The sequence below is a fragment of the Xyrauchen texanus genome, chromosome 9 (genome assembly GCF_025860055.1).
Source record: "Xyrauchen texanus isolate HMW12.3.18 chromosome 9, RBS_HiC_50CHRs, whole genome shotgun sequence".
NCBI lineage: Eukaryota > Metazoa > Chordata > Actinopteri > Cypriniformes > Catostomidae > Xyrauchen > Xyrauchen texanus.
The window spans coordinates 697,966-712,069 of NC_068284.1; the positions used below are offsets into that span (position 1 = coordinate 697,966).

At 38.3% G+C, this 14,104-nt stretch overlaps 1 protein-coding gene across 1 annotated transcript in view; it reads left to right on the plus strand.

The window, feature by feature from the left end:
• Positions 1 to 14,104, plus strand: part of LOC127648948 (oocyte zinc finger protein XlCOF6-like) — a 273,047-nt gene that overhangs the window by 247,453 nt on the left and 11,490 nt on the right. Inside the window, exons 2-4 of the mRNA XM_052133795.1 lie at positions 5,244 to 6,163; positions 7,229 to 7,248; positions 13,066 to 13,223. Coding sequence (XP_051989755.1) covers positions 5,244 to 6,163; positions 7,229 to 7,248; positions 13,066 to 13,223 — 1,098 coding nt within the window. The remainder of the gene's footprint in view (positions 1 to 5,243; positions 6,164 to 7,228; positions 7,249 to 13,065; positions 13,224 to 14,104) is intronic.

A 14,104-nucleotide genomic window follows, 5' to 3' on the forward strand; every position in this document is an offset into this window, starting at 1 on the left:
CACTGTTCACAAGAGTGAGGATATAAGGCACCGGTTCTTATTCTGTGCACTGCAGTTGTCCACCCAGAATATGGTGTGGCGTACATCCCGCTCCTTCTCGAATGCAGTTGTGTATGCTGATGTAATTTCCGCTGCACTTCGCCCAGCCATTCCCTCGTGCCACAATACAGAGATGGGTTTTTTTTTTGTTTGTTTTTTTTCCCCACTGAGGCAAATGTTTCGTGGTATGCCATGATGCGACGAGTAAATACTGCTGACTTGACTCCTGGCATGCGTGGCAGCATTATCACCTTCTGGAGGTCCACGCTCCGAACTGATGTCATGTCCGGCCAGTCCCTCTCTGCATCGTCTGGTAGCTTTGGCGGCTCTCTAGGGCAGACTGCTTATGTTTGTTCTACCTTAGGCACTCTGGGCAATCTGAGCTTTCAGTCTCCCCTGTGTGGCAGTTCGCATGTTCAGCATGTTCCAAACAGTCCTTACATTGCTCCTCCCCAAGTTTGGCAAAGCTTGTCTTTTACAATCTTCCTGTATGCTTCATAGGGGCAGGCGTTTCCTTTATCCAGGTAGTCTGAATGCATCATCTTTATTGTGATGTCACTTGGCAGATACCGTCGATTTGGGGCATGCTCCCGTCTGTAATGGCTCACACAAGGATGGAAGGACTCAATGTGGTCATCAAGGGTCTTCACATCCATCTTGTTGACTGCAGCCTGCCTTCCTCTCTGGTCCTTGGATGGGAACCAGTGGCCTGGTGTTCGACTTCCCCATCATGGAAATGACTAGAGTGATAGCACAATGATGACAGGTAAAACATTTTGCAGACCTGTCTTGGCTCTCCTTTCTGGTTTTGCAGCCGGTAGATGAATGAGCGGCCACTGCGACTTTCTGGGCCGGTTGTTGTTCTTTTGGTTGGCATTGGGGTAACTGAGTAAAACATCCATGATCGTCTTTCTGTGTAGGCCATCTCCCAGTATTGACTCCATATCTCCCTCCGTCTTTCCTCTGAAATATGGTCTGTACACCTTCTTCGACATTTTGCACCACATGGCTCTCTCATTGGTGGTCGACGTGATTCCACATCAGGCTGTGGCCCTGGCTGGGGCTCTGGCTCTTGAATTTGTTCCCCTGGGTCTCCAAGTTCCACTTCAGTCTGTGTCATCATAGGGGTTGTGACATAATGTAGGTCTGTAATGTCATCGTATAAGCTGTCCACGCTGGTGGTATCCAAAGTGTCCAGGATGGTCCACTCCATTTCTTCAGTGGGGGGCAGGACTTGCTGCCTCTTTGATGGAATACCAACATGTGTATCTTAAATGAAAAAGAGAGTAAATTAGTGGCATGAATTTAAATCCACATCTGAAGTTTGTTTTTGTTGAAAGCATGGATGCAGTAAAGAGAGAGAACAAAACTGACATCTAACTTCTCTAACAGCTGACATAGTCTTCAAACAGCGGCCGCGAAGAGAGTGTGTTTTAAGTTGAACAGACACCTGTCATGTTAAAGAATAACTGTTACACCGATAGCTGTGTTTATGGACAGTTATATTCTCCTGCTGGACAACAACGCCGTGAATGATTAGCCTATGAAAAAAGACGCCGTTCATGTAGGCTAATAAGAGCGAAGAAGATCACGCTGGCTGCTTGGATGTTATGGGATAGCCTGATGCCTTTAGAAGTTTTACCTCCGCCCAAAGGTTATCTTTTGGTATGGTTTCTGTCTGTCTGTTCGTTAGTAAGATAACTCAAAGTACTGTACGGATTTGGATGACATTTTCGGACAACATGGGTTAGGACAAGGAACAGATTACTACATTTTGGTGGTGATCCGGAACACGGGACATTTGGAATTTGTATTGCCTCAGTGACCTATTAGGCTACCTTGACAGAGGTTAGTGCTCTCCAAGTGCTTTTCTAGTTATTGAATATTTTTCCACCGCTGGTTGGATTATAACTTTGTGACATGAACAACAAAATGATGACATGGCATCGGCGATGATGTGAAGTTACAGAGGATAAAGTTACAGCTAGGAGCAGGGAGGATCAGGGGCAGGTAAGCAAAGCTATTTAAAACGTCGCCTGTCAATTAGCATAATGCTATTTGAATGGACCTCTGAGAGGAAGTCCCGCCCTGGCGGCTGACAGGTGTTTATATTGTGATAGCCTAGCCTCTAAATGTTTAATCTGTCACTGTTACCATTCTCCGGGTATTTTCTTTTCAACGCCAGTTCGACCATCTTCTTTCCCCGGAGACAAACAAAATTTGTGTGAAGTTAGAAGGGTGAAATCGCAAATGTTAAAACCGTCCTGTGAGGATGCCGCGAAGTCGGCTGTGTGTGTTCACCATGGAAACAGTAACTTCACTGCGCAGCAACACGGTTATTTTTTGTTAGGTAAAACATAACAAGAATACAGTAATGGATGTTACTGTACTCATGCTTTGTTTCACTAGGGCTTTTTGCAGTTACTGTACAAACGACTACCATTTTTCTCCAAAACGACACACATTTGAGAAGATGTTTTGTCACATAACAAAGGATGCCTTGAATGTCATGAAAATGATAACTCATTTTTGACCAAAAATGCAGTTACTGCCTTTTTGTTTTGTAAGGCAGAATACTTTTGGCCAAGGCTGTAGGTCTGACCTACCCTTAGCTTCATCTAGTGACTTTTATCATCTTTTTTAGCAGGCTTTATCTTGAATGAAACACAGCTCACAGTCCAGACACATTCCAAAGGTGATGTAGAGCACGAAGTATGAGGGAATTATTCAGAAATACAAACAAATTAAATACAGAAGCAGTGTCGTTGTGAAATAAAGCGGCCGGAAATGTCATTGTGCTGGAGCAAAACTTGCATGTCAGAGTAGTGTTGTCCAAAATACCGGTACCAAGTCGGTACTCAAACAAAAAATTATTTACGATACCAGAATTTCTGACCGGGTCTACCCGGTACCCATGCAGAGTCGGGAACTTTCGAACGCTCACAACAAGCAAAAGATTGCGGCAAGCCATGCTGCTGCTGCGGAGTCTCAACTGAATCTTGTCGAAAAGAAAAGTGGAAAAAGCCAGTTTTGGAAATTCTTTGTATTTGAGGCTGATGAAAAGGGGAAACATCATAGATCAGCAAAAACCTGTTTGTAAATGCTGCTTTCGCAATTTTCGGACGAAAGGAGGAAACGCATCAAACTTAATAAAGCATCTGAAATACAGACACTGATTTATTCAAGAAAATAAAGGTGAGTTTAAAAGCATAATATCATTTGCATTAGGGCTGAAACATTTAGTCGACATCGTCGAAAATACCAAATTTACGAGAAAAAGTTTAGTTGTCGAATAGTCGTTTGATCTCATTTAACGTAATATGAAATCACATTAAACTTTAATGGTGAGAGCAGCAGTTCTCGCCTGATGGAGAAAGAATTACACAGATCAGTCCAGATGCACTCGATACTTTCACAGTTTATTTTATGTAGATCCCAAAGTATTGGGGAATGGTTAAAAAAAAAAAAAGTACATTCAGAAGCATGTACCATTGTGGAATAAGCGGAGTCGGAGCTCTTTAAAGGAAACATCCCGGCGTTACATCTTAAATGCAGTTATATTTAATGCGTTATAGCTTTATTAAAGTTCAAATAATACAGTAGCAGATCATGTTAATAACTATAAACTCAAACTGGCATTTCTCTGTGTGGTCGGTGCCTCTTCTATGAGTTGCATGAATATATATTTCTTATCATGAAGAAAAATGGCAAAATGCAGCTTTATTAATAAGAGAGCACTTTGCACATTAGTTTGGAAATTGTTTTTTTATTCATTCTATTGTATGCTTGTTTATTTAGGTTTTGTTTTTTAGTACTTGGTAAAAAGATTTGCTTCAACTTTTAATTTAAGTTATGTAAGTGTTTAAAAATACTTTAAGCATACATTGTTCAGTTTTGTTATAATTACAAAGTGATATATTTAAATTAAAGTGTTGCTCAGTGGCATATTTTTGTTCTTCGTTCTGCTGCTAATGTTTTTTAGACTTTGTTATTAAAAGAGTGTTGTTTAGTAACCTGTTTTTGTGTTTTGCATTGGTACCGAAAATGGTATCAAGTACCGTGAAATTTCACTGGTATTGGTACCGACTACTGAAATTTTGGTACCGTGACAACACTATGTCAGAGCATCTAAAAAGAAAGCATCAGATATATCTTTATTTAATCATTTATTAAAGTTCAAATAATACAGAAGCGTGACATCTAAATAAGCACAAACTGCATAATTGTCATTCTCTGTGCTGTCAGAGCTGCTTCAACGGCTTTTTTGATCCAATCTGAGCGGGTGAGATTGAATGTTCAGCCGGCTGATGCACACTCTAACACAGGGACACTCATCTCTCATGCACGCTGTCTACGGCTTGCAATGTATTGCATCATTATTTAGCCTTATCTTATGAATAAAGCGGTAATATGAAGCTCTATTAAGAGGAGAGAGTTTGTTTTTTGCCTCAAAATCCCTTGCTTACTCTTTCCTAATTTCATTTGTTCATCTGTTAACCAAAGCGTTAAATCCAAACAATCAATCAACTGCCCTTTGTTCATATAATCCGTATAGCCTATCTTCATGAAATCAAAGATCTACAGTATTTGAGGCTTAACGAGTTTCAGAGTCGACCACTAGTGACCACGTTACAAAAACTCTTCAACATTGAATTCAGTCATGTTTAAATTCACAAATCACTATTACACAAGACAAAAAGATCAACCAATCACCTTAAACTGAGTAATAAACATTGTTTATGCAGAAAACTGTTAATCACGGCAATTTAAGAAAAATCACGCTGTCTGTAAACAGATCAATTCAAAGCAAGGTATACAGAATTCTTAAAACTAACACCAGCCAAAGAGAAAAAAAAAACCATAAATGTATAACTCGCATTGAATTATCAATTGACAATGCGCAATGGGGCGCAAAATCCTGAAGTCTCTAAAATGCAGAAAATGTATCTGCTGGTGGCACTTCATCAACGAGCTTGTCATGGTGATCTGTGCAGGCTTAACACTAGGATCCAATATATTTTCAGTCAGAGGTGCAGGCCGAACTTTTTTGCTAATTCAATGATAATCCACTGAACATGAGAATGACAGTTACCCTTTTAGTATGACAAAGATCACATAGACATGAATACTTTCTCTTTTTGTGCTGTTTGTTTGCAGTTCACTTTGTTTTCCTGTATTGACTCATGAACATGTGTTCTTTTTAGAGCTGATGAAAGTGAAAGAGGAAAGTGAGGAACTGAATGAAGAGGAGAAACAACAGTATCAGAAACATGATCGTTTCAAAACTGAAGAAAAATATTTTAGTTTCTCACAGATTAAAAAGAAACGCTCACAAAAAAAAACTCAAAGAACAAAAGCAAAAAAATCTCTTACCTGCCCTCATTGTGGAAAGAGTTTCACACATAAAGGAAACCTTAAAGTCCATGCAAGAATTCACACTGGAGAGAAGCCTTTCAAATGTAATGAATGTGGGAAGAGTTTCAGATATGCATATAGTCTCAAAGATCATCTGTCCTTTCTCTGTGGAGAAAAGTCGTATAGCTGTGATCAGTGCTGCAAAACATTTTCTTCAGCATCACTCTTAAGAACACACCGGACAATTCATCCAATTAAGAAGCCTTACTTGTGTTCACTTTGTGGAAAGAGTTTTTTACATGTGAAAAATTTGAAAGATCATCAAAACTTACATGGTGTGAGAGATCATGTGTGCTCTGAGTGTGGGAAGGCCTTTCACAGACCTTACGACTTGGAACGCCATGAAAGAATCCACACTGGAGAAAAACCTTTCAAGTGTTCACATTGTGGAAAAAGTTTCAGTAGTTCAGGAAACCTGAAAGCACACGAGAGAGGGCATACTGGAGAGAAGCCATTCCACTGCACTTCATGCGGTAAGAGTTTCATTACATCAGGAAACCTGAAAGCACACGAGAGAGGGCATACTGGGGAGAAGCCATTCCACTGCACTTCATGTGGGAAGAGTTTCTTTACATCAGGACACCTGAAGTCACATGAGAGAAGGCATACTGGAGAGAAGCCTTACTACTGCACTTCTTGTGGGAAGAATTTTACCCGATCAAGTACTCTACTGACTCATAAAAAAAATCATTGTCCAGGGTCATCACAGTGAGCAGAGTTCATCTTAATTCGCTATGTAAATGGGATGAAATTCAGGGAAAAAATGAATTTTTCTCAAAAGAACAAATACAATTAAATGGATGAATTGCTTTATTACCTGTTGTACGGATTGAGCTGTAATTCTGTGTATAGACTGATTTATATTTCTGCGTCGAACCCACACCATAGCCTGATGTGCAGCTCTCCGTATACGTAACAACTGTAATTGGTCTGTTTTTTAACCGGAGACTGTCTTCCAGTTTGACAAGAAAAAAGATATCACCGGTAGGATCGCATTTCTCCAAGATTATTTTAAGATTTGCATCATATCACGTTGCATTTGGGCTCAGTAGCGTTCTTTTAATTTTGGGGCATATTCTGTTTAAGTTTAATGAAGTTAAAAGCAAAAACACAACAAAATGACATCTTGTAAAACCCACTTTTGTTTTTGGGCTTTTTATTTTATATATATTTTGTATGTGGTGACACAATATCTGTTGTATTCTACTCAAGAACTTTCCAATCTGTATTATGTTTTGACCATATGTTTGATGGTATGATATAAAGTGCACAATCATTTCAGGATTTATGATAACGGAACACAGATCTTATGGTGTTAGCATATTAAAAAGCATCTGTTAAGAGTTAAATTGCCTATATGCATTACAACACCCATTATGTGTTGAAGGAAGTAGTTCTTAATATTTTTTCCCAGCACCGAAAATCAAAAGTATGCCAAAAGATTTATACGTACTATGTACATTGCATCCGGAAAGTATTCACAGCGCTGTTACATGTTATGTTGCAGCCTTAATCCAAAATGGATTTAATTCATTATTTTCCTCAAAATTCTACAAACAATACCCCATAATGACAACGTGAAAGAAGTTTGTTTGAAATCTTTGCAAATGTATTAAAAATAAAAGAAATCGCATGCACATAAGTATTCACAGTCTTTGCTCAATACTTTGTTGATGCTCCTTTTGCACCAATTACAGCCTCAAGTCTTTTTGTGTATGATGCTACAAGCTTGGCACACCTATTTTTGGGCAGTTTCTCCCATTATTCTTTGCAGGACCCCTCAAGCTCCATCAGGTTGGATGGGGAGTGTCGGTACACAACCATTTTCAGATCTCTCCAGAGATGTTCAATCGGATTCAAGTACATTGCTGCATTCATTTTTCCCTTGATCCTGACTAGTCTCCCAGTCCCTGCCGCTGAACAACATCTCCACAGCATGATGCTGCCACCAACATACTTCACTGTAGGGATGGTATTGGCCAGGTGATGAGCAGTACCTGGTTTCCTCCAGACATGACGCTTGCCATTCAGGCCAAAGAGTTCAATCTTTGTTTCATCAGACCAGAGAATTTTGTTTCTCATGGTCTGAGAGTCCTTCAGGTGCCTTTTGGCAAACTCCAGGCGTGCTGTCATGCACCTTTTACTGAGGAGTGGCTTCCGTCTGGCCACTCTACCATACAGGCCTGATTGGTGGAGTGCTGCAGAGATGGTTGTTCTTCTGGAAGGTTCTCCTCTCCACAGAGAAACGCTGGAGCTCTGTCAGAGTAACCATCGGGTTCTTGGTCACCTCCCTGACTAAGGCCCTTCTCCCCCAATCGCTCAGTTTGGCCGGGCAGCCAGCTCTAGGAAGAGTTCTGGTGGTTCCAATCTTCCATTTACGGATGACCGAAGGCACTGTGCTCATTGGGACCTTCAATGTTCAGAAATGTTTCTGTACCCTTCCCCAGATCTGTGCCTCGATACAATCCTGTCTCGGAGGTCTACAGACAATTCCTTGAACTTCATGGCTTGGTTTGTGCTCTGACATGCACTGTTAACTGTGGGACCTTATATAGACAGGTGTTTGCCTTACCAAATCATGTCCAATCTACTGAATTTACCACAGGTGGACTCAATCAAGTTGTAGAAACATCTCAAGGATGATCCGTGGAAACAGGATGCACCTGAGCTCAATTTTGAGGGTCATGGCAAAGGCTGTCAATACTTATGTACAAGTGATTTTCTTTTTATTACATTTGCAAAGATTTCAAACAAACTTCTTTCACGTTGTCATTATGGGGTATTGTTTGTAGAATTTTGAGGAAAATAATGAATTGAATCCATTTTGGAACAAGGCTGTAACATAACAAAATGTGGAAAAAGTGAAGTGCAGTGAATACTTTCCGGATGCACTGTATTATGATTTAAGCAACTCAAAGAGCAAGCATACAGTATATGACTGATTTATTTTCTCTATGGCAGAAAATATTTTTCAATATAGGTTCCAATACTTTGAAGAACTTGTTTTTAATGATACAGTAATGTAATAAGTTGCAATCCATGAATTACATTTATTTTGTTGATTTATGAAATGTATATTAAAGGCATTGTCTCTCAATAAACTAGCACTTTGGCTGTGTACTTGCAGAACGACACAGTCATACCAATGCAGAACTATGAATGCAAACCTGCATGGAGCTAACGACGTAGGTTTGATGCAGAAGTCTTATGGAGTAGAGGGATGTTCGTTCTTTTCAACAGAATAAAAGGTCAAAGTATACGTTTAGAAAACTGTTGTTGTTGATTCTGTGAAATGCTATTTTTTTTATTTTTTTTTATCCATCTTCTAGATGTAAACACAATCAAATATACGTCTGTGGGATGTATGTGTGCTATCATGGAATGATGGTGACTATTAAAAGGATAGTTCATCCAAAAATGTATATTCTCTGATCATTTACTTACCTCTCATCTCAAACTCCTATACAGTGGCTTTTAGATGCAGTTTTAAATTGTCCACTCTGTTTAAACGGACTATCTGCTGAAAGGGCTATGGAAAGTTACAGCTTGTGCATTTCTGTGATGGGTAAATAAATGAGAAAACATTGGCACCCAAACACATTCTGGGACACTTGAAACTGCAGTAATGTTTTAAAATACTCATGATTCATTATAGCATGACAAGCAAAATTACTGTAGCTTAAACTAGAAAACATATTTAAGCATTATAGCAAGTAAACAACTTCACCAAACAGTAGAACATTCATCCAAACTTCTTTCCTCCAATCTGCTGTCCTGAACTGCGACTAAATGAACAGCCATCACTTCCTCAGCTGAGAAATGATAAGAATTGTTTTTATTGTATATTAGATGCATGTGAGAAATTCACATTAGTTGGTGAATCTATTACAATAAATGTCAATTTAATCAATTTGTTACCTTAATTTTGAAAACATTTATGCCTCTCTTGGACTGCTGCTGTGTTAATGTGTATTTATGGAGCTGACTAGAGGTGGCTCTGTGTCTCTTTTAGGGTAAAGAATTAAAAGCCCACATAAATGATTGTGGTCCAGGTCTTGTTACCAAGTTAGTTCTAAAAACAGACTTCTTTGTCTAGTCTTCTCTTGTCTGAATAGTTTGTGATCTCATCAACCCCGTTTCCACCTGGTATTAAGCATTTCGGGGGTCATGAGGTCAGCCTAAAATACAGGTCTAAATGGGGTCTAAAAATGTTTGTGATCAGATCACATAAACCACATAGGAATGTGGTAAAAAAAAAGCATGTCACCGCATCTCATTTGAGGTGTAAAAGCTAACCCGTCCAGTATGCGTCCCGGCAGCAGTTAAGCTCCACCCCTCACCTGTCAATCAACTGCTGCATTAAGAGTTTAAAGTTCGCCGATTATGCACGGCTATAAAAGGAAAGAACTGTCTGATGGGGAAAATGAAATAAGCGGATACATACATCGTTACGAGAGCTTCACAGATCTTCTTAAGAGTGTCTGATATCAAAACAGAAGAGAAGTACAAATACATGAAGCTCCTTTGATACAGGTAATCCATTAAAATAATGGATCATTCTGCTTGACATTTTGTGTTTAGATTTCATTTCAACAGCTTCTGGAGAAACAATGCACAGTTTTTTGACACTTTCTTTGTCTTTTCTGACTTTGTTGTGCTTTAATAACATGCAGTAACACACTGACAAATGAAACAGAGACCCTCCCCTCCAAATCTGAACACATGTGGTCACTGGAGACGCATTTAAGTGACTAGGTGTAAACAGCGATGTGTCTCACCTGAACACATTTGATTGGATCACCTGAGACGCATTGTAATAGCAGGTGGAAACGGGTCTAAATGCCAACCGCATCTAGGAGCAACAGTGCATCATTTTTTTCTGTGCTTTTGTAACCCAGGGGGTTTATTTGTACTAATTCAGTGTTACAAGTTAATGTTGGCGTATCCCTTTAAGGGTGTTGTGGCCAATAAGACATATTGCAGCCATCACTGCTGTTGATTATCAGTGAGGTCTTTACTGCACATCACACACACTTCTTTCCACTCTTAATATCTTCAATTTCCTTCAATATTAGATAGTCAAGTGTGTTTTTGAAATCATATATATTGTATTAATGCATCTGTTCTCAGTTTAGTACTGTTGTGTTTGGATCAGCTGGATATTTTGAGAGTTTTAAGAGTTGCTGATGCAATCTGTGTCTGATAACACATGAGTTATGTAAAAGGAGTTTAATTACAGTGATGTTTCCCATAACTATATTAATATATAGTGGGATTTACTGTATTTAATTTCAAACAAATCGCATCTTGTCAGTGCAGTCGTTGCATTCTAGTGAAAATATTTATTAAAATGGTACCTGATTACTGCTTGATTTTGAAGGGATTTAAAGTTCGAGTGGGTTTTTGTCAAGGGTTTGGCTTGGACTCAAATTGCAAGCCATGACGGAGGTCGAAGAATTTATAAAAAATAATACAGAAAATGGATGTAGTAATAAAACTCAGTCCAGCACTCCAAAAAGAGTCAAAAATAGGAAAAGTACAGGCAAGAAAAACTCCACAGAAAAATAAGGGGAAAACAAACTTCAAAACTCTGAACTACCTGAAGTCAAAGCGATTCAATAGAAAGTTATGCTAGAGTACAAGAAAATCTGGCACGGAAAGACTAAAAATCATGTTTATAATTCTGTTAGCTTTCTTATTTTGTCTATTTATTCATTTTCAAAAGGGAGCCTTTTTTTTTACACATACTTCAATAAAATAAATGGTTTCAAGTTTCAATTATAATAAAGTGTTTGCTCAAAAATGTATAAAATAACTCTTCTGTTTTCACTAATAATAGTAATTGCGTAATACCATGAAACCGTGATATTTTCTGAGACGGTTATCATACCATGAAAATCTCGTTGCAACCCTAGTGACCAGTGGGCATGTTGAAAGCGGTGTTCCATTCATGTATTCTTACAATAAGCACAGGGTTTGTATTTCTTTTTGGAACTTATTAATCGTAGGCCTCATTGACCTGAGCTTATGCATCTCCGTTTTTGAGTGAAACATGTATTATTTGTGGATAATTTTGGCAATATGAAATCAAATATGAAAACATTCTTTACTATTTATTACACTAGTGTGCTTAATAATGGTCAATATGGGGCAAAGACAGCTGTGTGTGTGTGTGTGGTAATGTTGGATAGATGAATGGATGTTGGATGGAGTTCAGAGTAGGATCAAATTAATCTCTGTGAAAAAGAAAGCATTTAATACTCAAAAGTGTTTGTGCGATTACGTGAGTATGTGTGTGTTCCTGTGTGTTTGTGTTCATGTGTGTTAGTGTGCGTGTATGTGTGCATGTGCACAGAGCCGAGGCCTTTATGTTTGCAAGCAGACGTCATATATGTGAACATGAACATGTAAGAAGCATGTAATACTCAAAGAGTTTTTCTGTGTACGTGAGCATGTGTGAGTGTGCGTGTGTGTTTGTGTACGTGCACAGGTCTGAGGCCTTTATGTTTATATACACTACATTTTTCTCTTATTTTTTGATTTATTTTCAATGGCCGGTCATTTTTGAATGGGAACGCCACAAGTGTGCATTTGTTCCATTTTGTACAAAATAAAAGCATTTCAAAACTAATTGCATGGTTAAACATTAAAGCACACTTGTGTGATAAGTAGTACTGAATGTTTTCACATTTTATATAATATTGCCAAAATTATCCACAAATAATAATGTTTATTTGTACATCTGGGCTTCCACATCTCCTTCTGTCCTTGTCAGAGCCAGTTGTCCTTTGTCTTTGAAGACTTTAGTGTACACCTTTGTAGGAATTCTTCAGTTTTTTTTTTTTTTTTTGCAATTTCCAGCATTGTATAGCCTTCATTCCTCAAAACAATGATTGTCTGATGAGTTTCTAGAGAAAGCGGTTTCTTTTTGAACCAGTAATGACATGAAGTATATTAAAACTGAGGGAACAAGTAGGCTACATAAAAGTTTAGAAAATGTGAAATAAAATGAAATAATAGCCCCTATGAAGAGGCTTTTTCTGAGTGACTCTTGCTTTGTGAATATAAAACTTTGCTCAAATTTATGAGGTTATGGATGGATTTTTAATTTTCTGATATAGGCTAGCCTGTATGTTTTATTTTTATTTTTTTTTTTTAAGTAAAATACGTTCTAAATGTATAGTTTTGTTAACTGTTGTTTTGGTGTCTATTTTGAAGTCAATCCAAAAGAAATCAAATCATTTTGTTAGAAATTACATATTTATATACTGTCACATTCTCTCTTTTTTTTCATGATAATGAATGATGCTTAAGCGAGAGACAGCAGTAGATGGCGGTAATGCACTTTTGTAGTTTGCGATCCGCCATTAAAAAATGAAGACGAGGAAGACTATGACAAACAAGAAAAATGTGTTTGTTTATATACCATCTTCCGGGCATGAGACAGTATTTAGCGGTATAGTCGCACACCGGAGTCCGAATATCTAACATCAGACATTAAATGTAACTCAGTGTAATCCGGACAAGTTTAAGAATCGCGATACTTACATAGTGCGTATAGAAGTATGGAAGTAAAATCCCGCGAATATTCTCATCATCCTAAACGTGAAGAAGACTTGTTTCAACACGAACAGGAATAACTCCAGGTGTTATCTGCGTGAGAAATCATTGTAAAATGATGTTTATTAAAGAAGAGAGTGAGGACATGAGTTATCCAGAAGCATGCAGTTCAAATGCCATGAAAGATGAAGATACTGAGGAACAAAAAGGTTTGTGTTCATTCTTCATTATTGTTTTTATTTATTTATATAAATTAAGGTAAAACGTCATTTGGAAAAATACATCTAATACTCACTGAACCTTAAGTATCAACCAGGTTTAGTGGCAGGAGTAGTCTAATGTAGCATTAACCATTTGCACATCAAAGATCACATCGCTATGACAGACCCCTCTAGCTCTCTGCTTTTAAATTGCAGATCTAAAAAATGAAAGTTCAATGTTATATTCTCCTTGTAGACTTGGAGTTTTTAAAGTTTGGAAAATGCTCTATTTTCACAGTTATATTTTCATGGTTTGAAATGTGTTTCAGTGGCAGCTGACTAGAAGAGGAGACCAACAACATGTACACTTAGGTTGAAGTCATTAAAACAGATTTTTTTAACCATGCCACAGATTTAATATTAGCAAACTATAATTTTGGCAAGTATTTTAGGACATATACTTTGTACATGGCATGAGTAATTTTTACAACAATTTACTTTATCATAGGGCTGGGTGATAAAACGATATCAATATTTATTGCGATAAAAAAAAACTCCACGATATCGGCGATAAGCTTTTGAGTAATTTCCGATATTTAGCCTGTGTTCTACAACTAGACATGCGTGTTGCTAAAAACACTAGCAGTTTGGCTTTCTTGTCGTATGTTTCCACTGGCGCGTGCTGAGCGAATGTGAGCGAGCGCTTTCAATTCCTTCCTATGGAAGCCGAGCGTCAAGCTCGCGAGGTAGATTGTAAAATTGAAAACAGCGCGGGGCAAGCGGTTCCCTAACGTTGGGAGTGGCTTTCTTCCGCTTCTGTGGAAACGCAGCCTCAGACTGTATGAAGTTGCTATTGCCCCCGCTCAGGCACGGATTTAGAAAGCAGAGGC